This window comes from Erpetoichthys calabaricus, chromosome 1 (genome assembly GCF_900747795.2).
Source record: "Erpetoichthys calabaricus chromosome 1, fErpCal1.3, whole genome shotgun sequence".
NCBI lineage: Eukaryota > Metazoa > Chordata > Cladistia > Polypteriformes > Polypteridae > Erpetoichthys > Erpetoichthys calabaricus.
In genome coordinates, this window is record NC_041394.2 from 285,945,368 (window position 1) to 285,970,905 (window position 25,538).

At 39.1% G+C, this 25,538-nt stretch overlaps 2 protein-coding genes across 2 annotated transcripts in view; both read left to right on the plus strand.

The window, feature by feature from the left end:
* Nucleotides 1–25,538, plus strand: part of LOC114662582 (NADH-cytochrome b5 reductase 3-like) — a 1,047,486-nt gene that overhangs the window by 197,823 nt on the left and 824,125 nt on the right. The window lies entirely within an intron of this gene.
* Nucleotides 15,579–17,017, plus strand: tnnt2c (troponin T2c, cardiac). Its single transcript, XM_028816028.2, has one exon. It carries the CDS (start codon nt 15,795–15,797, stop codon nt 16,653–16,655), a length of 861 nt encoding a protein of 286 aa, XP_028671861.2. The 5' UTR covers nt 15,579–15,794; the 3' UTR covers nt 16,656–17,017.

Here is a 25,538-nt window from a genome sequence, read left to right on the forward strand (position 1 = left end):
TGAATGCGGACTCTGATGCTTTAATCTAAAAGCGAACAGTTGGCTTTTGCGTCTTAAAAGGGATCCTTACGTATACATTTCTCTAATAAAGCCTTTCAGCGGTTGGTACAAATGCTACAAAGAAAATGAAAGCTGCTTCTCAAAAAGCAATATTTTTTTCCGCTATATCTTGAGGCGAGCATAAAGAAAAATTTACTTTTTTTTTTCCGCAGACCGCTGCCATTTGTTTTCTTCCCCTCTGGTGTTTCATTAATTTATGAATAATCTGCTTGCTTCACAACACGAAAGTAATTCAAGGTTAGTGACAGTGTGTGCATTTTTGTAGCCCTCGATTTTGAACAGCACACACTGTTTGCTTTCAGCCTGATAATGATAAGGAGTACCCACCACTGTTGTCCCGAAATCCATTCAGTACTCCTCTGCAACATGGCAGGTGCCTCTTATGGAATCCTTGTTTGAACCTGGTTCACACATTTGTGGCGATCATTTCAATTGCTTTATGGACTCTGAAAGGATGGCAGGAGCCAAAGTCATATCCCAGTTGGGAAACAGCAACTCTTAGTCCAAGTACAAGCCATGCAATGTGAGCTCCATTGCACAGATACTGTGAAAAGAGAGCACTGAGCACACAGAAACATGACAATATCACGTGCTATATATTGAAAATCTGACACACAGAATCAGGCCTGATCAGGTTTAGCAACCATCTTACTAATGGAACTGGGCAAATATAGCCAATGGGAAACATCTACTAGCCCCATTGAGTGCCAAAGGCTCAACCTGTGGTGTTTAACTAGTTGAATGCCCCACAATAGATACTTTATTAATCCCAAGGGGAAATTCACAATGCAACTGGATCTAAGTTTTAATCATAGAAATGGAAGTTTAACATGAGCTTGTTAATCCCACTGCAATTTTCAGTTTATGTTTATATGGTGTTCCTTACTGAGTGCAGGCTTACGGCACTTTAACAATTTCACAGGTGAAATACAGTCACAAAATTTTAAATTACATAATACGCTCACATAAAGACAGAAAATAGTTTAATCATCCAGTAAATAAAAAAAATTCAAACTGAATAACATAAATGGATCCTCTGTTCATTAATATTATTGTTAAGCTATGGTTGGTTGACAACAGAGGAAAGGAAAGCAAAAACTCCAATCAGCAGCACCTCCGGACTCACTGTCAATTGTTAAGAGAGAAAATCAAAGACAAAGTCAGACATGGTCATAGTTCTGGAGACCTAGGCCCAGTGGCCACCCACCATTTTCTGGGTATTCTAGAGTTTTATGTACATTTGTACTGACTAGTTTAAAATAGAAGACTTTCGTTAATGGATTTCAAGGTTCCCAATATCTCAGATGTTTTTCCCATGGGGATTAGTAGCAGTCTGAAATCAGGACACTGTGAAAAGAAACAGGAGATGGCCACTAATGGCTCTGTTATGTTATTTATATTTTTGTTGTAATGGCTAACAATCAGAGATGTGGTATGCACAGATAATCAGTAGCTCTAGTCAGGGTATGCTAGATTAAAGTAGTGAGTCTTTAGCTGGGATTTAAAACCAGAGACTGAAGGGAAATCTTCTATATAGGCAGAGAGATTGTTCCACAGTTTTGGGGCCCTGCAGCAAAGTTTAACCAGCCAATGTTATTAAATTAATGTTTGGAATCTTTAGCAGGCTGACATCTTGAAATCTTAATGTGTGCTCTGGTTCATAAGCAATAGTATGTTCAGGTAAGGAAGAAGGGCCTTGGACATTTAAGTCTGCATATAAGAAGAATAATTTTGATATCTGCTCTAAACTTAACTGGAAGCCAATGTAAAGACTTAAGAACAGGAGTGAGGCAGTTGTACTTTGTAGTTCTAGTAAGGATTCTTGCAGCAGCAATTTTGAATTGATTGAAAGCATCATAAAGAACCTGTGAATGACACAATGAAGTGGTTAGTTCTATAAATAAATTCACAAATTAAATTCTCAGTAACTTCTGTATTTAGAATTTTCCATTATTTTTAAGTTGGAAAAAACAGGTTTAGATAGCGCTGAAAAGTGTTTAAAAGACATACTGGCATCGAAAATAACAGCTAGGTTGTGTGATGATTTAGTAAAAATAACAATTTCTCCCAATAAATAAGATTTCTGTATTTAAAGACAAGTAATTCTCATCAATCTACTGACCCAGTTAGTTAAGAATACCATCAGAGAGTAATTTGGCCTACCAGGGCACTCTCTGCATGCGAGTGGAAATTAAAGATTTACATTTTCTGATTTTCCCCAGCTGAAGCATGTAAAGTGAAAACAGTATACGTCTGAGTATTGAGCTCTATGGGACAGTATATAGATGACTTGTTAACATATTACTGTACAAATTCAAATTCAATTTAATAAATATGAAGTAAAACATGCAAGAACAGTACCAATGCAATTTTCCACCCAATGTAACAGGAAACAGTGGTCAGTAGTGTCCAAACCTGCACTTCGATCTAACAACAAAATTACTGTAGCATTTCCATGATCAGAAGATGTTAGAATGTCATTTACAACTTGTACTTACTACGTGTTTTTATAAAGCATCTCCTTTATTTCTGTATTTTGGGTGCTGAAATAACTTGTTTCAAATCTGGCAAAAAACTTATTAAGTTCATCTGCTAAAAGCTTGTGGTCTTTGTCAGCTGGAAAATTTACATTCTTTTTAGAGCCCAGGATAGAATTGAAAAAAAAAAAAAAACCCATCCCTGAGAAAGAGAGCATGGCCAGCAGAGTAAAACTTAAAGCTAGTAAAAATAAGTAAATTGATAAATTGAATAAGTGGATAAAGATAAATGGAGAAGAAAAAGAAAATGAGGCGAGAATCTGCTTTCTCAGTGCTTTAAAAGCTTATTGCTAGAATGTTATTGATTGATTAGATCCTGGCAGGTTTTGAAAAATTTCTGCACAGATCCTCTAAGTGAGAATTTTATTTTTTCCAATTTCAAATAAAATATAACATCAGTTACCCTCTGACTTAAAAGGGGAGAGTTAGGATTCTTCCAGTTTAGCAAGATAAGTCTGTGTGCCAATAGTGTAGTAAAGGCATTTAAAAATTTTGGTCCAGAGTGATGTTAATTTTGTGCAGGCCCAAAACATGTGACCCAGTGAGGCTGGAACGTGATTGCAGTGTTTTCAGGTTGGATCTTGCCCTGGAAACATTTTGGACAATTTTAAGTGAGACAGATGTGCTCGATATAATTTTGAGTTGACTAATTGTATGCTTTGCGCATATGGAGCTCAAGTGAATTCTCTGCATTGCTACCTTCCACTCTTTTTCTGAGATGCTGAGTAAGAGATCCTTTTCCCACTTTACTCTTGGATCTTTGAAAGGGAGGGACTGTAAAATGGTTTTATATATTGCAGAGACTGCGGTGGGTTGGCATCCTGCCCGGGATTGGTTCCTGCCTTGTGCCCTGTGCTGGCTGGGATTGGCTCCAGCAGACCCCCGTGACCCTGTGTTCAGATTCAGCGGGTTTGAAAATGGATGAATGGATGGATATTGCAGAGATGCTGTCTAAGTCCGTGAAACTGATCAATATTTTATCCAGCATAGAGGGAGGTGGGAGGTGAGGAAAATTGGGCAGGTTCTGTTTAACAATTTCTAATTTGAAGATAGTGAAAGAAATGTGTTGCTGGAAAGTTACATTTGGAATATAATTGTTTGTAGGATGCAAAGACGTTGTCTATGTACAAATCTGTAAGTGATTTAATCCCAAATGTTTTACAGATATTAAAAACTGCATATGTTTGCGAGAGTTGAAAAAGGTGGTTCTCGTGCAGAGGTGCCACCGATTAAAAGATTCTCTATCTTAAAATGCTTCCTACATTGGTTCCATATTCTGAGTGAGTGAAGCACAATTGGGTTATTAGTATATTGGTGATAACTTGCATTAATAGGGGCACAAAGCAGGGAATTTGAAGAAGTACTGAAGGATTTTATTTCTATTGCAGACCAAGCCTGTGTATGTTCATCTATCTGTGTCCATGTCCAGGTTTTTATAGTTTGTATGTTTGCTGCCCAGCAATAAAATTGAAAGTTAGGTAGAGCCATGCCACATTCTGCCTTTGGCCTTTATAGTGTTACTCTTTGGATAAGTGGATGTTTTGAATTCTAAATAAATGTGGTTATGATTGAATCTAATTTCTTCCAAAATGATTTATAGATGTATATTGGGATGTTTTGAAATAAAAAGAGAAGCTCAGGGAGGATAGTCATCTTAATAATGTTAATTCTTCCAGCTAAAGTGAGGTGGTGGGTTGACCATCTATGCAAGCCTTGCTTAATTTTTTCAATACAGACGGCAAAATTTTGTTGATAAAGAGCTTTATGTTTACTTGTGATGTTTACCCCTAAATATTTAAACTGATCTGCAATGATGAAAGAGAAGGTGTCCAATCTAATATTGTGTGCTTGAGAATTCACTGGAAAGAGCACACTTTTAGTCAAATTAATTCTGAGACCATAGATCTTTTGAAATTCTGTAAGTGCTGTTAAAACTGCAGGCACAGTATTTTGTGGGTCTGATATATACAGTACCATATCATCTGCATATAGAGAAATTTTCTGTTCAAGTCCTTCTCTGATAATCCCCTTTATCTCATAAGCATTTCGACAGTGAACTGCCAGTGGCTCAATGGCTATTGCAAAAAGTAGTGGTGACAAGGGGCATTCTTGTCTGGTACCACGTTCTAGTTTAAAGTAGTCTGAATTAATGTTGTTAATACAAACTGAAGCTTCTGGATTGGTATACAGTAGTTTGATCCATGCACCAATGTTCTGGCCAAACCCAAATTTCTCCAATTTAGTGAAAAGGTAGTCTCATTCAATCATATCAAATGCTTTTCTGCATCCAAGGATAATAAAATCTCTGGAATGTTTGACTTTGTGGGTGAATATATTACATTAAACAGGTGTCGAAGACTGGAAGCTAAGTGTCTGCCTTTAATAAATCCAGTTTGATCTTGTGATATTACTGAAGGCAGCACTTTCTCCATCCTTCTAGCTAAGACTTTGGAGAGTATCTTAACATCATTATTCTGAAGTGAAATTGGTCTGTATGATGCACATTGTAATATGTCCTTATTTTGTTTAGGAAAGACGGTGACTAATGCTTGGCGAAAATTTTGAGGTAGAATTTTATTGTCTCTAGCTTCTGTGAATGTTGCTAATAGGAGGAGAGCTAGCTGAGTGGAGAACTTCTTATAAAATTTGCCAGGGTAGCCATTGAGGGCCTGCTGCTTTCCCACTCTGAAGTGACTTTATAGCATCTAATAATTCTGATAGTGCCAACGGTTTATCCAATTCCTCTGCACTAAGAGTATCTATTTGTGGTATCTCTAATGCATCCAGAAATGCATTAGATTGTGTCTTGTCTTCTTTAAACTCAGTAGAATATAAGGATTTATAGTAGTCTCTAAATGTGTGCATTATATTTTTATGGTCAATGACTTTGTCTCCGTTTGTGTTGGTGATTGCTGGGATTGCATTGCGAACTTCTTGCTTGTGGATTTGTTGAGCTAAAAGCTTATTAGCTTTCTCTCCATGTTCATAGTAATGATGTCTTGATTTAAAAATGAGTTGTTCAGTTTCTTTATTTGTCAAGAGGTTGAGTTCTGAATGCAGAGCCTGCTTTTCCTATGAAGAGCCTCACTTGGACACCTGGCATGTTCTTGATCTATTCTAGTAATTTCGCTGGTTAGCTTTGATACCTTCTTGGTTTCCAATTTATTTCTGTGGGAAAGATGTGAGATAATCTGTCCTCTTAAGAAAGCCTTCTGGGTTTCCCAGAGTATTCCTGCAGAGACCTCTTGAGATGGCACTCTATCAGAAGAAAAGGCAAGGAGTACCTGTCGATATGCAGAATGTGCAAGCTTGCTTGTTGGGTAGTTGCAGCAGTGTTGTTTAATGAACAACTCTGAATGCACACATTATTTATTTCAAAATAATGTCACAGTTAAAATGAAATATCTGTAAAGGATAAATTGTGAATATAATGAAAATAAAGTTTTCTACAATATTTCAAAATCAAGGGTAATAAAACTTTGAAAAACGATGCATGATTTTACCTTATTTTAACCTTCAATGGAAAACTGAAATGTGTTTTTTTTAGCTTGTTGTGTGGTGTCTTGTTTACATTAAAATGCTTCTTTCTTGTATTACACAAATAAACATGCAAAAACTAAATAAGAAATAAATATTACATTAGCTCGTTGACTAATGAATGCCCTTAAGGGGATATATTACTTTTAATGACTCTTATCCATACTTTGAAGAAGATCAGACCAAAGGACATTGCAGATATTAATTATTCATAAGCCGAGGGAAAATAAGCAGAGCAAAACAGAACTGGGAAGCTGCCACATTTCATACAGCAAACATATTTAATTTAGAATAATAATAATTTGGAGTAGGTACCATCTATTATTTTCTCAGTAGCATTTATGTATTGGTTTCATTACATCATTATATTATAACATTTGCGATCAGATAATAAAGGTTATAATGCAAATATTGAGATTCTAGCTGCCCTGTGTTCACCTTACTGTAAACATCTGGTAACTAAATAACATTATTATTATAAATAGTTTTGATATTATTTTACCCATGATTCAGGAGTAAACAAAGTGGGTACAGATAATTGGACAATTATTATTAACCAACATCAGATGTTTAAGATAGCATGGTGGTGCAGTGGAAAGTGTGGTTTCCTCATATTTTCAAGGACCTGGATTTAATTATGTACTAGATCAGTATCTACTTGGAGTCTGCACATTCCTCTCCTGTTTCTGCGGGGTCTCCCTGGATACTCAGATTCCTGCAAACTTTTCACATGCAGTGCAGTGCAGGACTGTGAGTGTGTTCAGAGTCCAGTGATGGCCTGGTTGGCCCATCCAGGGTTGGTTCTTATCAAGAGATTGATAGAATTTATAATAACAGTAAATATGACATTTTGAATTATGTAATGTAAACAAAATTTCTAAACTATGAAATACATTAAAACTGACAGTTTGACTTAATTACCTTCACACATTTTGTTTTGAAATGTTTGAACATAAATAGATATAGACAATCTGTAGTAACGTTCTTGAAGACATTTTCTTTTTGCCTCTGTTTTAATTTTATATAAAACCTTTTGTCTAAAAAGTGCAAGGCACTTTACAAGTCAGATCCATGGTACCGTTGCCTTCAATTATTTTTAAATTTAAGGCAATGTTAATGTTTAATGATGTGTTCAGTGTTGGTAAGTGAACTTGGCACCCTTGGGTTTTGAGGTCAGTTCCTTTCATGGTGCCATCCTAACTGCCTCAGTGATGATTAATATGGGACAGCCACCCTCTTTTCTGAGCACCGTCAGTTTCAAATTTTCCATCTTAAATGATTTCTCTGGGAATACACTTTTTTTGTTCTTACCAGAACCCCGGGTGGAAGAAACTTTCAAAGTATCCATCACTAGCCCTTCACCTCCATGCATCTGCTCCTTGTATTTATGTGTTCTCATCCTTGGCCTCAAGCTGAATCTATGATCAGGCTCTGTGTGATCATTAAGAACATGAATATATAGTCAGTTCGGCTTGATAGGGAGCTGAAGGAAGACCTGAGAAGTGACATTGTTAACTGGTGTTTTTGTTGTTCTCTCCTTTGTTGTCACCAAGCCATATGTTTTGTTAACCTGATTTTCAACAAGTCTGAAGTTATGTGTTTATTTGCTTATTTATGATAACATGAGGATCCAATATTTTTAAGGTATACGCGGATATGTATCATTAAACCAAAAGATTAGACTGCACATTTGCAGGAACACTTGTCAAATGAACTGGCAAACCTTTCATGTTCTCATTGCGACATATAACGGGCACTCAGAATGATTAAGTTGCATTAGACCACTTCTGTTTTCATGGCTTTAACAAAAAGGGACTTTGTGTTTAACATTTGGTAAAGAATAAGCATGACAGGGCAACACAGTGGTGTAGTGGCTAAACTGCTGTGACATGGGGTTCATATCCGGGGTCCTTGTATCTGCATGGGTTTCCTGCGGGTACTCCAGTTTCCCCACACTGTCCAAATGGCATGCAGGTTAGGTGAATTGACGGCACTAAATTGGCCCTGGTGTGTGTGTGGTGTGTGCGCGTTTGCACTGAAATGGACTGGAGCCCTGCCAGGGGTTTGTTCCTACCTTGTGACCTTTGTTCGCTTGGACCACAGGACTCTCGTATGGATTAGGTGGGTTTGACAATGACATGACATAACTATGCTTGAAGAAAGATTGAAAGGATTGATTATTGATGTTGGTAGCAGAAGGTTTGGATTATAAGGATTTAATGCACAAGTTTGGAAAAATAAAACTGTGAAATGACCTGCTATGATTCTTGTGAACACGCTTCATATTGTGCATAAATGACTACATAATATGATATTAGCATTCCACCATTAAATGCAGTGATTCCCAAGTTCAGTCCTGAGGGCCGCCCCCCACGGCTGCAGGCTTTGATTCCAATTTCACAACCAGTGTGCCATTCTTTCTTTTAATTGATCTCAGTGTTCAGTAAGCTGTCCTTCCCTATTTTCTTATTCTAAGTAATTCTGAAATATGTGTAGCTTCGAGACCATACTCTAGAGAAAAGAGTACATTGAAACCATTAACAGCAAAAGAAAATTAAGCATCTAAGCTATCATAAAGAATACTAATATTTATGAATTTCTTAACTTATCTCTGGGCAATGAATATTTTTAACTATGAGAGTGGTTAAAAGTATAAATGACATAATTTATTAAACTGATTGGAATAATCAGTTTCAGGTTCAAGAAGTGAACTTGAAAGCCACTGGCCTAATTTGTTTTATAACCAAAAAATAGTCACTTTTCTTAATAATAGTATATAAAAGGTGATCATTTTCCATTATGTTACTGTACAAGAGAACATCTATCTAAAAATAAAATTGACACCGTTAAGCATTTATTTTTCATGAATTTTATTTCACTCACATGCGCATGTTGAAAATTATTATAAAGATGTCTCTTATACATTGTCTAGCATTGTCATGCACAAAGGTAAACCATCGCTCCAGACTGAGGCTCCACTATGGAGCAGGTTTTTCGTGAATGATCTCTCTGTATTTGGCTGCAATCACTCTTTCTGACCAGTTTTACTGTCCCTGCTGCTGAGAAGCACCTCACAGCATGATGCTGCCCCGACAATGCTTCACCATAGGGATGATATTAAGTAGGTGGTAAACAGTGTCAAATCTTCACCAGATCTTCACTTGGAGTCCTATTCAAATAACTCAATTTTTGTCTCACTAGACCAGAGAATCTTTTACCTTTAAACTGTCATATGCTTCTGTCTAACATAACTGCCTGATTGATGGGGTGCTGCTGAGACGGTCATCCTTGCAGCAGGCTTTCCCATTTCATCAGAGGACTTCTGAAGCTCTTTTACAGTGACTAATGGCTTCTTGGTCACCTTCCTGACCAAGGCTCTTCTTGTCCAATTACTCAGTGTGACCAGACAGCCAACTCCAGGAAGAGTCCTGGTGGCTCCAATCTTCTTCCATTTCATAATTGTTGTGCTCCTGGGAATACTCAAAGCTTTAGGAATGATTTTATCCCCTTGCCCTGATCCATGCCTAACTACAATTTTACTGCGGAGGTCTACAGAGAGTTCCTTGGACCACATGGCTTGGTTTTTGTCATGACGTGAGGTGTGAACTGTGGGACCTTATATGCACAGGTATGTACCTTCCTAAACAAGTCCCAATCAATTCACTTTGCCACTAATGGACTCTAATCAAGTTGTGGACACATCTCAAGGGTAATTGAAGCAAATACGATGCACCTGACTACAATTTGGAGTGTCACAGTAAAATGTCTGAATACTTACATCAATAAGAGTTCAGTTTTTGACATTTAATACATTTGTGAACCTTTCTGAAAACATGTTTTCACTTTCACTACACTACTGATGAGTGACAATGCCAAATGTATCCATTTAAAATTCAGCCTACAGCACAATAAAGTGTGCAGAAAGTAAAGGGGTAGGAATACTTTCTGGATCCTCTGTATGTCCATAATAAGGAGGTCCCTGGTAATGTGCATGTCTGTGAGAAGAAAACTAAATACCTAGAGGACAACGTAGGCATGGGGAAAACATGGAAATTCCATGCAGACAACAACTGGGTTTGGCGCTCAAGATCTGGCCCACCACTCTGCAGCTGTGAGGCAAATCATTGCAGTATCTACTACACTACCACGCTACCTAAATGCAGATAAGAAAATAAAAGTGTATACATCCATTGTGGAAGTTGTCAAAGCAGATACAGTAGGTAAGGCCATTCAATTCCAGGGCATCAGACACACCAAGTCTTGCACCTCTAAACAGTCCCACTTCACTGACCTTTTTCTTTTAATTCTCAATTCTGTTCTTACAGAATGCCCTCTATCCTTCACTCACAATCCACAAATAACCTGATTATTCATACAGTATTTATACACTTTTTTACTAAAGAAAAGAAAAAAATAATTGAAGACTCCCTTGTGTTTGCAGCAAATATTTGTTCAATTTACTAATCAACAAATACCATTAGCAAAATACAAAGCACAATGCAATGAATGTATTTCTAGAAATCAATCGAAAACGCACACAAGCAGCCATCTGCTGTAATCGTTACCAGCTAGCCTATCTCCAACAGACACTTTGCAGCCATCATCTCCCCAGCGCCTTCTCCCATGACACCCATCAGGTATGAATGTTAATAAATGACACTCAGGACTTGTCCGTTTCCATGGTGTTCTTTAACGCAACTCCTGCAGTATGTCATAGTGATCAAACGTGGGCAGCATCAACACCCAGGCCTGCAATGTTACCTGAAGGAGAAAAGCCGTAGACAGCAAAGACTGTAGGCAGTACAAACATAGAGGGGAGACTGAAGGGTGAGGACATTTCTCAGTCAAAGGGTGAGAGTGGGGAGAGGGCTGGAAGGTCATCAAACTCCGCAAAAAGACGATTTTGAAGTTGATCAAACATGAGCTATTAAGAAGTGTTCTGACACCAAGCACTGGCCTGCTTTTTTTTTTTTTTTACTCTTCTCTAAGAACTAAGACATTCTGTATTATTTCTACCCAGCACATTACCAAGGGAACAATGAGATAATGACAATTAAAACTTTTTATTTAGTTCTCAATAAAAAAAATATATAAGAAGTTTTTTTCTTAGATATAGATGCATGCCAAAGACTATTAATCTGTTTGTATTTTGGATCCTTCAGATAAATTAAAATATAGGTGTGTTAAAACATTATACATTATAGCCCTGATAAGGGCTGTTCGGTCCCTGTACAACTGGTGTCAGAGCTTTGTCCGCATTGCCGGCAGTAAGTCGAACCCATTTCCAGTAAGAGTTGGACTCCGCCAGGGCTGCCCTTTGTCACCGATTCTGTTCATAACTTTTATGGACAGAATTTCTAGGCGCAGCCAGGGCGTTGAGGGGGTCCGGTTTGGTGGACTCAGGATTGGGTCACTGCTTTTTGCAGATGATGTTGTCCTGTTTGCTTCATCAGGCTGTGATCTTCAGCTCTCTCTGGATCGGTTCGCAGCTGAGTGTGAAGCGGTTGGGATGGGAATCAGAACCTCCAAATCCGAGACCATGGTCCTCAGCCGGAAAAGGGTGGAGTGCCCTCTCAGGGTTGGGAGCGAGATCCTGCCTCAAGTGGAGGAGTTCAAGTATCTCGGGGTCTTGTTCACGAGTGAGGGAAGAATGTAGCGTGAGATCGACAGGTGGATCGCTGTGGCGTCCGCAGTGATGCGGGCTCTGCATCGGTCCGTCATGATGAAAAAGGAGCTGAGCCATAAGGCAAAGCTCTCAATTTACCAGTCGATCTATGTTCCTACCCTCACCTATGGTCATGAGCTATGGGTAGTGACTGAAAGAACGAGATCGCAAATACAAGCGGCTGAAATGAGTTTCCTCCGCAGGGTGTCTGGGCTCTCCCTTAAAGATAGGGTGAGAAGCTCGGTCATCCGGGAGGAGCTCAGAGTAGAGCCGCTGCTCCTCCGCATCGAGAGGAGTCAGATGAGGTGGCTCGGGCATCTGATCAGGATGCCTCCAGGACACCTCCTTGGTGAGGTGTTCCGGGCACGTCCAACCAGGAGGAGGCCCCGGGGAAGACCCAGGACATGCTGGAGGGACTATGTCTCCCGGCTTGCCTGGGAACGCCTCAGGATTCTCCCAGAAGAGCTAGAAGAAGTGGCCGGGGAGAGGGAAGTCTGGGCATCTCTGCTCAAGCTGCTGCCCCCGCGACCCGACCTCGGATAAGCAGAAGAGGATGGATGGATGGATAAAACATTATACCATTTATTTGCATGTTGATTAGTGCAAACTGAGATGCTTCTTAACTATGTTTTGCAAATGAGCCTAAATTACTTAACCTTGTTACTTTGTTAAATTCTCCAGTCTTCTCGTGCTGATCTGATCTGATCACATAATAAGGCTCCCTCAAGCTTGTTGCAATAAAGGATGTCCTGCAGATAATTTCAACTTGCCTTCTTTATTTAATATGTTCCTCTTCTTGACACGCAGGCACTAATCAGCTGCAGTCTAACTACCAATTGAAAAGAGCTAGTAGATTAAGAAAAAAATGAACAATATTAAATGTGTCCTTGAGTCAACCAAAAACCCAGAATATACGTCAAGGAGGCCAAGTACTTCAAACATAGTTTCTATTACTAAACATAGGCAGAATAAACACAAAGATTAACCCAAAGTACAAAATGAAGACAACAAAAGCAATCACCTACAACCCCTTGAGCTTGTCTAAACAGGATTTTGCACCCATCTCACCTTATGTACTTTGCCACCAAAATTATCACATAAATGCTCACCTTTCTCAGCTCTTTCACCTCTTCTGGGCCCTCTCCCTAACTTCATGGCAGAAATGAGTTCTGGGAACCCAGAGGATGTCCTTCTGATGCTCACCCTGGAGTCCCTATAAATTTGAATAATACACGTATAATACAATGTGTCCCTTTGCTGTCACCTGGTGTTTTGTTAAATACAGTCCCCCACTGTCCTTCCTTTATAAAAATATCCTTCTGAGGGTCAGTTATGCGGATATACAATGAGAAGCTGGCAGATCTTTATTTGGGTTGTTCACTGCCCAATTGGTGTCATGAACTGCTGAAAAGCTGTTGCCATCCTGACCCTGTCCCTCCATAAAAAGATACACCCATTATTTTGTTTAGTCTAATAGAGGGTGACAGAGTGATTATAACGAGCCTATTACAATAGCATCAGGCCTTGAAGGACGTGCTGTTCCATTGTGGACAGACTCAATAAAAAGCATTCATCCTCTTGGATGCAGGAGGAAAACTCAGAGAACAGGCTGAGAAACTGAACTTGGGCCTCTGAAGTTGAGAGGGAGCAGCAGTAACCATACTTGTTATTTAAGATACCACCCAGATGAAGGAGGTACAAGTACAGAATGCATCATTGTGTCCACAATTAAGACAAAACAATTGTCTCTTTTAAACTTTAAAACCTTCCTGTTTTGACCAGTAGGGGGTGTCACAGCACTCCAAACCCCAGACACAACCTCACAATCACAAGTCCTAGTAGAATAAAAGATTTATTATTACAAAATATCTTACACAAAGGGTTCAGAAGTATAATAACTTCAGCAACACACAATTCTTCTCTCTCTTTCCTTTCTTACATACATACCAGGCAAGCTTTGCCCTCCTTCTTCCTCTGACTACCTGGATGGCTCACTTTTATGTTAGACCCAGGAGTTTCTTCCATTACCGGGGCACAGCCTGATGGAAGCACTTCCGGGTCAGACGGTAGCCTCCTGAAACAAGGGAGTCCCTCATCCTGCATCACACCCTGGCGGCATCAGGACTGTCCCTCAGGACTACGACTCCCATATATACCTGCAGGTGTCCCTACTGTGTCCATGCCAGCGGAGCACTGCCACCTATGGAACTGCCCTGAATACATCAACTCCCCCACATTATCCATTTCTTCATCCTTTTTTAAGGGGTGTAGCTTCAGTCCCATCCTGGCTGGATTACATTTAACACCTTTATCCAAGGCGACTTACAACATTTATGATACAACTAGTTACATTTGTTTTGGTTTTCCAATTGGAAATGTGACTTGCTCATGGTCACACAGTGTCAGTAGCAGGATTTGAACCCACAACCTCAGGGTTTGAAGTCCATATCCTTAACCACTACACCACACTGCCTGCCTCTTTCCATGTTGTCCATTATGAGTTCTAGATTCTGAATGTAGAAAATGAAAAACTTACATGAGGGAAAAAAGAAAAGGGAAAGAACATCCAATTCAAAGTGGCTTTAATTTGATTATATAAGATGCAGTGTTGCTGACATAGATCACCAGAGTAGTCACACAATGAATAACAACATAGGCATCCTCAGAGGATTCCAGTTTTGCCCCACTAAGTGAAGTCATGCTGTTAGGTGGACTCGTGTGTCTGCACCAGATCCTTGTGAATAAGGTCAAGTGTCCCCTGAGATGAACTGGTGCCAATTCAGGGCCGGGTCCTGTATTGAAGCTTTTCTGCCAAAAACTTTATTTTTGGAGCAAGCAAGCTCAGAAAAATAACAATGGTCAGGAGATGATCATTTGAGTTGAGTGGGCTGCACAAGTCCACCCTGATCACTTTCAGTCAAAAAGTGGTCTGGTCCTTTTGTTCAAAGATGGGTATGGAAAAAGGAAATGTACTGCCACACCATATGGAAAAGGAAAACTAAGGGGATGTGCCTCAGTTTCCTGTTTTTATCAGTATGATCCACTGTAACACCATGCTGTTCTATCCAAAGTTCATTTATACTAACAATCCGTGCCTCCATTTTTTGATGTTACTCGGTCCAGTGCAGAGTAGTGGGTATAACAATAAGAAGATTAACCTTTATAGCCAATTTGAAATTGTCAGTTAACTTAATCCGCAACTATTGGGAAGAAAATCTGCGCAGATATGGTGAGAACATGGAAACTCCATGCCCAGGCTTCTAAATCTGTGGGGCAGCACTACTGACTGCTCTGCAACTGCCTTTAAAGTTCACTTCAAATACAAAGCTTTTATATTAATTTGTTCATGTCTTTTGCATTTACTGTACTCATAATCCACATTTTTTCTGATTTTCTACTTAATAATAAATCCATTTCAAGTTCTTAATAAAGTTACAAAGAACACAATATAAAAATAAATCAATGTAAACAATAACATGGAATCAACAAAAACTCCTTAGCTTGGGCTCAGTTTTGTTTTAATTATCTGCCCGGCTTGACAATTTCCCTTTTAGATAATTATAAAAGGGACTTTTTTTACTTCTGGATCAGGAAAGTAAAGTAACTAAAGACACAACAAAATGTTGCAATTTCTTTTCTTGTCGACATATGCCAGTGTTTGTCAGGAACAGATGGCATGAGTGCTTGTGCATCTGTTAAGATGCTGGGCTGAAAATAGCCAGACTTGTCAGGACTCACAAAGAATGATCTTTTATGGGAGACTGAACTAGGTGGGGTCAGGCGAAGAAGGAGATTGGCACGTGGGTTAAAAAAAGCAGCAAGCCTTTTATTTAAAAATGCCCACAACTTAAGGGCTCCTTGCAGAAGTCACATGCTCTCTGGTGCCTTTAAATTTCTGTACACAGAGGAAAAAATCCACACAAGCTCTTGCTCTTGAATTGTAGCCAGCCGAGTCGTCTCTTCTTTTCCTTGCAGCACAAAGGAAACTTTTAATTATGTCTGACACAGAGGATGTAGTGGAAGAGTACCACGGACAAGAGGAAGAAGAGGAGTATGAGGAAGAAGTGATGGAGGAGGAGGAGGAGGAAGAGGAGGAGGAAGAAGAAGAAGAAGAAGTAATAGCCAAGGAAGAACCTGCAACAGTTGATCAGGAAGAAGATAATGAGAAAGAAGAAGTTAAGCCAAAGCCAAAGCTCATCCTACCAAATATTTCACCTCCCAAACTTCCAGATGGTGAGAAAGTGGACTTTGATGATTTCCACCGAAAGCGAATGGAGAAGGACCTGAATGAACTTCAGTCTTTGATTGGCCTTCACTTTGATAATCGACAAAAAGAGGAAGATGAACTGGTGGCTCTAAAATTAAGAATAGAGCGCCGCCGGGCTGACAGGTCAGAACAACAGCGCGTTCGTGCTGAAAAAGATAAGGAGCGGCAATTGAGGCTAGCCGAAGAAAAAATCCGAAAAGAGGAAGAGGAGGCCAGGCGCCGGGCAGAGGAAGAGGCCAAAAAGAAAAAAGCTTTCTCTAACATATCCTTTGGGGGCTACCTGCAGAAAGTGGACAAGAAAACTGGCAAGAAGCAAACTGAACGGGAAAAGAAGACCAAAATCCTGAATGAAAGACGCAAGCCTTTGAATATTGACCACTTGAACCAAGAAAAACTAGCCGAAAAGGCTAAGGAGCTGTGGCAGTGGATGTACCAGCTACACACAGAGAAGTTTGAAATCATGGAGAAGCTTAAAAAGCAGAAATACGAAATTAACGTTTTGAGGAATCGAGTAAGTGACCACCAGAAAATGAAACCCATTAAAGGCAGCCGTGGAGGGAAAGGAAAAGTGGGTGGCCAATGGAAATAAAAGACATTCCATCACAAGGAGAGGGGCTGCGACTCGGATGAGTGGCTGGTACTGTGTGACACTGCTGCATGTGAAATCACTTGTACTAATAAATGGCTTTATGCTTAACATAGTCTGCAATCCTGCAGTCTTTTTTTTTAATTTAGTAGTTATTGTCAATTTACTTTTTTATTTAGCCAATATTTTGCTATGTCAATTTACGGAAATTAATTACAATGTTAAAATCAGGGTGTTGCCTTGCTGTTTTGTACTCTGTTTCATATTTGCTTTAAACTGAGAAGAGATACTTTTGATCTTAAGGAAAAAGTAACAATGCGTAAACCTAAAAAATTAATAAAAACTACAGCATAGCAATGGTAAAAAGGCCAAAGGCTGTGTTTCTTTTTTATCAATACCAACATGCCATGTCAATTCATTTAGGTTCTTTTATTCAATTTGTATAATGCTTACTTTTTGCTTTTTTCTTTCTTAATTTATAACGGTGCTAATCATAAGCATCAATGTTATCATTCACGGCTTATGAAGATAATCAGACTGTTCTGTTTTTGCTCTTTTGTGTGTGTTGGGCGGGTGGGGGGGTTTTAGACTTTGATTATCCTGCAGTCCACAGACATTTGTCACAGCCCTTGATTGGAATGCTGGGTCTAAATCCACCCTGTGATGAGCCGACGTCTTATCCAGCATGCATTTGGTGGTGCTAGAACAACCTGAGGTGCTCTGAAACAAAGTGGAAAAAAGCATGCTGTATTTACTGTACACGTCTAAAATCAATGAATATGTTTTCAGAATTGTACAATGTAACACAAATTTCTGATATTTTTAACCAAAAGTAGTGCTATTATGTGTTTATTATGGTGCACTGCTGGAGAGTAGTGGTCTGTTGAATGTTGGCCAGACATACAGGTAAGAATGTCACTTTACTCTGTATATGTGACAAAGCTATTACTACTACTACTATAACTCTGTCTCTATCATATATATGGGAATAAAAAGGGACACATAGATGAAAGTGAATTTAATAGTGTTCAATAAAAGTGAGAGTGACACAGTGGAGCTACTGGGCAGCGCTGCCACCTCAGAGATAATCCAGTGTCCTGAGTTTGGGTCCCCTGCTTTGTCTTTCTCTGTGTGATGTTTGTATCTTCTCTTGGTATCTGCATGGGCTTTTCTGCAACAGTCCCAGAAATGTGCAGGTTAGCTTAATTAGAAATGAACTTGAATCGGCCTAGTGTGAGTGTGAGTGGGTGGGTGTACTGCATGCATGAGTGGGCTCTACGACGGACTGGTTCCCTATCCAGGGCTGGTCTCTGTGCTTTGCCCAGTGCTTCTTGGATATGCTTCAGGCATGAAAACATTTATTTTACAATAAATATGGGAATAATGTGTGTACAAATGATTTGACTTTTTTTTTGCATTATAAAACCAGAAATATTTTACATCTAATTTGTATTTAATTTTCCAGCATGGAATGAAGTTTCCCTGACGTTTATCTGTTTTTTTTTTTTTGGTTTTTTTATAGATGCATGTCGACATAGTTCTGTTTAGACTGTGACAAACTGATCAATCAATAGATGAATATACGGATTGATAAACTGACCAATATGTCTGTAGTTTGATAGGTCGCTACATACATAAGGGTTACTGTTGCAGTTCCTGTGGTCCATAATCTTCCAGGTTTGCTCAGTGTACTTTCTCTTGGTATTCCATTTTCCATTTAAATGTAAAGCATATTAGTCAGTCTGTCAGTCATTTTCTAACCTGCTTAGTCCAGATCAGGGTCAATTGGGGTGCTGGAGCCTATCCCAGGTAGCACAGGGCAGGCAGGAGTAAACTCTGGACAGGGCGTCAGTCCATCATAGGGTAAAATTAATTAGGACCAGTAAAAGTTAGTGGAGCTGTGCCCGAGTGAGCCCTATGATGGACTGGCACCTTCCTCCAGGACTGATTTCTGCTGGTTTAGACTTCTTCTCCTGATAACACAATACAGGTTCACTAAATAGGTGTAAAAGGACATTTTTTATATACTGTACATGTAGTCACTTATTTCCAAGTATATACATTTTTGCTAAATTGTTAAAGATTTCTGTCTTTTCTCAATTAGCTCATATGCTACAGTTATAGAATAAGTCAATGTGTCCTTTTCTGTACCAGCACTGTCATTCCTTTTTATAATATGTTAACCAAAATGTTACACATGATTTCTTAAGTGACCTGTAAGGTGGACATAACAGCTTAAACATAACCTCCTTATACATACTGTACCATACCACTTCCTAATCCCCAAATCCTGATCAGTGTCATGGGGCACTGGAGCCTATCCCAGCAAGCACAGGGCACAAGGTAAGAAAAACTCCTGGACAGGGCACCAGTCCCTGGCAGGGGAACACACACACACACACACACACGCACACACACACACACATGTCAATGTCAATTTAGTATTACCAATCCACCCAACCCCTCATGCCTTTGGACCCACGCAGCAAAGATCCAAGACAAGAACCCTCCTGGTCTCCTTACTGCGAGGCGGCAGCACTACCACTCCACCTTTATACATGTGTTCTATAAAGCGAATCATGTAACTCAGCATTAGCTTTGACTTTAATCACTTCTGTACTATACAGTAATTGCCAAATTTGTGTCATGGCACATTCTTTTTCTTCTTCTTTCGGCTGCTCCCATTAGGGGTCGCCACAGCCGATCATCTTTTTCCATATCTTCCTGTTCTCTGCATCCTACTGTCTTCACTAAAGTTCTGTCGTTGTATTTCAAAGTATGCTAATTACATTCCATTGCAAGATGTGAACATGCATTTTATTTTCCTAGAACTACATACAGCATAACACATATTTTTAGATTTTATATGCGGTCTTCATTTATTGTGTCCTTCTTATCGCGGCCCCTACAGGATGATTCCCATCTAAGTTTTCAGATAGCCCGTTTCCATATGTAGTCTATGGGTTCCAAAATTAAAATATGGACTGCAATAATTTTACCTTTTTTAATTCTAAAAAAGTACTCTGCATTTTCATAATAATTGTATGAAATGTAGAATCGTTTTACCTTTCATGTTAAAGGCTGTATAATATATACTGAATAGACATGAGCAAATGATGAATACTAAAACTGAATAGTGACAGATGTGAATTGGTGTACCTGTTATAAACACCTTTTCTTTTATACATTAAAAGTGACAAAACAGCAGCAATTTTTACACGTGGAAGGATATGAACACCAACTGTGTGACAATCATACATAACCTCTAAACAGTTCAAATGCAGCATATTGATCTTTAAAGCTGAGCTATAGACAGTTTTGCGGAATTTTAAATAAACACCATTTTTAAATCTTGCTTATTTGGATTAAATTGGTTAGGCTCAAATTAGCTGCTAGCTACACCCCTTCCATACTACAATCTTTTCCCAGAATTTGAAAAATGCTATTTAACATACCTTAGAATATTTTTAAAAAGTTTCTAGAAGTAAACCATTACCCAAAATAGTGTGATGAGATACAAAATGCCTCATCATTTAAAACTGAAAAATTGAACTCCGAGAATAGTTTATAAATGCATAGAATTGATTCAATCACTGTGAGCAAGTAGAACTTGGGATGGATTGGGAATTACTCATTTGCATCACAATCTTCCTGTGTTGTTTTCAACAATAAAATGTGTACAAAACATACAATTCAAAGATCATCATTACTTACAAGGTATCCTTATTGCATCCAGTACTGTGAAAACATGAAGAGATGGCACACAACATCTCACTTTATTATTTTGGGCAGTACACTAGTGGAAAAATAACTGGATTTAGAGACTGCGTTTAAACATCTCAGGAGAGGCAGGTTACATATCTTTACACTTATGATAAGGCCTCACCTGTTTGCTGCTCATGTAACCCCATAACCCACTAAAGAGTTATTCTGCAATGAAGCATACAGTATATGTACACATGGGTGTGGATGTATGTGCTTGGGGTCAGGGCCTGCATAAACAGCCCAAAGAGCTCCCCCCAGACAGGAGGTCAAGCAAAATCTGCCCCAACTAGGATACCAGGCAGAGGAGATGCAGGAAAAAGCACCCCTTGAATTTCTTAAGGGATATAAATATAGTGGAAGGATAGTGTGGACTGCATAAGAAAAGAGGACACCTTCCCCAGTTCCATAACTGCTGACAGCAGGAGACTGCGATTGAGGCAGATGCATACTTGTCTGGCACAAGGAATACATGGGGCTGCTAGAAGGAGCTCTGTACAGACAAGCCCTGGCATTGTGTAGAGCAAGACCTGAGTCGGAGGTACCTCAGAGAAGACTGGAAGTGACCTCAGAAGTAGTCCAGACATCAAGTATAAAAAAGGACAGTGGCCACGGTGTCGGTGAACTTGAAATCGGATGAAGTGTGGCCGAGAGTTTCCTTGCCGGGAGAAGATGAAAGGCGCCCGAAGTGAGAAAGGCTGAAGGTGTAGGCAGGAGGAGGTGTAAAGGGTCCTTTCATTTTGCTCTACTGACTCACTTGTTGTGTTTTGTCTCCAAAGTCCTATGACCTTCTTCATTCACTTGTCATAAAACCTTCCTTCACTTTAATTTAGTTTCTGTGGTATTTTTTGGGGTTTGGGGACTGCAAAAGCACTCACCATAGGCCACTGTATATATAAATGTTTATGTATTGCCTTCAGAAAGTATTCAGACCCCTTCGGTTTTTACACATATTGCAAGTTGCAGCATTTTGCTAAATCATTTAAATGTATTTTTCCCTCATCAAACAAAACTAAGATGAGAATGTGAAACCAGGACTTTAAATATTTTTGTAACCTTATTAAAATAAAAAACTGAAATATCACATTGGCATATGAGTATTCAGGCCCTTTCCTCAGTACTTAGTTGAAGCTCCATTGACAATGATTACAGTCTCCTTGATTTGGTGGATTTTCTTTCATTCTTCTCTGCAGGTCCTCTCAGGCTCTTTCAGAATGGATGGAGACCAGCAGTACTTTTTTCAGGTCTCTCCAGAGATATTTGATTGGGTTCAAGTCTGTGCTCTGGCTGAACAACTCGGGAACATTCCCAGAGTTGTTCCTAAGCTACCCCTGTATTGTCTTTACTGTTTGCTTAGAGTCATTGTCCTGTTGGAAGGTGAACCCTCAGCCCAGTTTGAGGTCCAGAGAGCAGGTCTTCATTAAGGATAGCTCTAGGATTTCCTCTGTACAGCTTTCCCTCAACCCTGTCTAGCCCTCCAGTACCTGCCACTGAAATACATCCTCAAAGCATGATGCTGCCGGCACCATGCTTCGCCTTTAAAAATGATATTGCACTGGTGATGAGCAGTGTGTGGTTTCTGCCAGAAATTATGCTTAGAATTGAGGCCAAACAGTTCTGTTTTGCTTTCATCAGACCAGAGAATCTTGTTTCTCATAATCTAAGAGTCCTTTAGGTGTCTTTTTTCAAAATCCTAGCAAATTTTAATGTGTTGTCTGGCCATTCTGCCAAAAAGCCCAGATTAGTGGAGTGTTACAGTGGTGGTTGTCCTTCTGGAAGGTTCTCCTCATATTTCCTCTGGAGCTCAGTCAGTGTGAGCATCGGATTCTTGGTTACATTTCTTAGCAAAGCCCTTCAAGCTTGATTGTTCAGTTTGGCTTGACAGGCAGCTCTAAGCTCTAAGGATTGTCCAAACTTACACTATTTAAGAATTATGGAGGCGGCTGTGTTCTTGGGAACCTACAATGGTGCAGAATTTTTGTAACTCCCGAGATCTGTGCCTTGACACAATCCTGTCTCTTAAGCTCTGCAGGCAATTCTTTTGGGTTTAAGCTCTGATAAACATTGCCAACTGTAGGACCTTGTATAGACAGGTGTGTGCCTTTTCTAACCATGTCCAATCAATTGAATTGAACACAGGGGGACTCCAAAGAAGGTGTAGAAACATCTCGGTGATGATCAACAGAATGGGATACATCTGAGCCAGATTTCAAGTGTCTTAGCAAATGGTCTGAATACCTGTGTCAGTGTCATATTTCTGATTTTTATTTTTAATACATCTTTAAAAAATATTAAAATTATGTTTTTGTTTTGCCATTCTGGTGTATTGAGTGTTGTTAGATGAGGGAATAAATTAGTTTAAATGATTTTAGCATAAGGCGGCAACATAACAATGTGAAAAAAGTTAAGAGGTCTGAAAACTTTCTAAAGATAAATGTGTATATATACTGTTTATACTGTATATAGGCTAAAGGGTTGCATGGTGTTACTATGGTATGGCTGCTGCTCCGCAGTAAGAAAACCAGCATTTGCATCCCAGGTCCTCCCTGTGTGGAGTTTACATGTTCTCCCCGTGTCTGCGTGGGTTTCTTCCAGGTGCTCCAGTTTCCCCCCACAGTCCATAGACATGCATGCTAGTTGGACTGGCACTTCTAAATTGCCCCTAGCGTTTTTTTTTATAAGCCCTTTCCACAGTTTGTTTCTGCCTTGTGCACGATGCTAGCTGAGATAGGCTTTAGCACCCCCCCGTCACCCTGTTCAGGACTCAGCAGGTTAGAAAATGACTGACTGATATACAGGCTATTAAAGGTTATTTCTTGATACACCTGATGAATGCTCTACAGCAGAAACATTGTGTCTTTAACCATCTTTAACCCCTACTTTTTCTACTGTTCTCTTTCTATTTTTCTGTGGTGGTGATCTGCGCCACAACCACCTGATCAAAGCACCGTGATGTCCCTATATTAATGGATTGAAGGCCAGAGGTCCACATGACTGTCATCATCAAGTTCTTCCATGTGAAGCTTGAAAACCATGAGGACTGATTGAGGTCATTTACGTTATGTAGAATGCCTAGAAGGGGCTTGGTGGTCTTGTGGCCTCGGAACTCCTGCAAATTTTGTTTTTTCTCCAGCCTTCTGGAGTTTTTTTTTTGTTTTTTCTGTCCTCCCTGGACATCAGACCTTACTTTATTCTTTGTTAATTAGTATTCCCTAATTTTTATATTTTTCATCTTGTAAAGTACTTTGAGCTACATCATTTCTATGAAAACATGCTCTAGAAATAAATGCTGTTGTTGTTGTCTTTCATTTTCAGCATGGAAATACACATTCTTCCCATGCTTGTGTGGATTCTTCACCAGCTACTCTATTAAATGGATATAGCATGTTATTTTATGTCCAAAAAGAGCCTATTTCATTATTCCAAATCTATTCAGATAATAAAGTATGCATTCAGTCCGAGAGGCGATTTGTTATGGACATTAAAGAAAATGATATGCTGAAGGCAGTTTTTTATACTTGCAAACCATCATGGCCCGCTTTAAATTCTCCTTTAGCTCCTGAAAATTAGCGGATAATTTGCATATATGTTTTTATATATATATTTGCATATATTACTTTTACATTAACATAACTAATGCAAAGAATCTATCTGATGTAGGACAGAACACAACAATAACATTTATTTATATAATTCATTTTCATATATGAAGCTCAGAGTGCTTTAGAAGATATTAACAAAGAAATTCCAAGTAAAAAGAAAAACAATAAAATAGAAATAAATAAGTATATAAATGAATAAATAAATGAAACACAAAAAATATGAAAATATTTAATAATAAGGATAAATCAATATGCACTTACAAAATATATAAAAAGAACATATAAAATAGAATTCTTAATCCTGAATAAAACTGCCAAATTCATTTTTTAAGCCTCCAATGATTATAACGATAAATCCAATGCTATGGTCAGATAGCCAGGGAGAACGACAGAAAAATCAAAATCATGATGCATTACAGTAATAGGAGAGAGAGAAGGTCCATACACAGTGTGTTGTTGCCTGTTTATTTGACAGAATTTACCTGATAAATGTCTTTTTTTTTTAAATTGATCCCTTACTCCTTAGCAATACAACTACATGAAGAAATTGAGGTATAAAGCAACAATTTCTCAAAGAAGCTTAAGTCAAGCGTTCTCCCTCTTTTTTTGTTTAGCTGGATATTCATGTACCACAGCAGACAAATTTCTGTCTAATTTTGAATAACTTCACACAGTTCTTGAGTCACCATCTTCATCACTATCATAAAAAGCTATGGACTCAGAAGAGAGTCCTGGTGCAGCCCCACCTTCACCTCCATCTGTAAGGGATAATCAATGCAGTCTTTTAAGGTTGTTAAACAAATGGAGGGAAAGAAGCTGTAGTTGTATTTGTAGATCTGCAAGCATCTGACAGGGTGCCATGAGAGGTGGTCAGGCAGAAAATGAGAATGTTAGTTATGAATGATTATTTACTTCAGCATTGTAGTCAATATATGAGGCAGCACAAATGGTGATCAGGCAAAATAGCAAATGTTTATTATAAATCACTTTGACAAACAAGCCACCTCTATGTCACAGAGCACCTTTTTATAGCAAACACCACCCCAAGGGACTTTTTAAAATTACAAATCCTCGGTACAATTGTTTACATGAATTTTCTTGAGCACAGAGTGGTACTGTATGTCACTGTGGCATGGAGTTGAATAAGGTCACTGTCTATCTTGCATGTCATAAAATGTGACCGAAGTGGGCTGGCATCAGGAAAGGACATCCTAAAAATGCCTGCTACAATACTCGCCAGATTTTAGGAACACCTGCTCAACAATGGTGAGCCCAGAAAATTCCCAGTAGGTCAGCAAAGTCAGGTTAAGGGACTCTGGGTCAAATGGTGAGTAAGAGGCAGGGATTGAGCTGCCATATTTATGGTTAAAGGTCCAGAAACCTGGGCAATAAGCCACATAACAGTGGTAACATGGCCCTAGTCAGAATGTTACATAACACACACACACATTCATTTTGTAAATTATCATCTCAGCAGTTCACTCTAGATTATGAAGTCTTCAAATATAGCCTGTGACCACTA

Excerpts from the sequence above, each read along its gene's own strand:
- tnnt2c (XM_028816028.2), top strand. The coding sequence starts at position 15,795 with ATGTCTGACACAGAGGATGTAGTGGAAGAGTACCACGGACAAGAGGAA.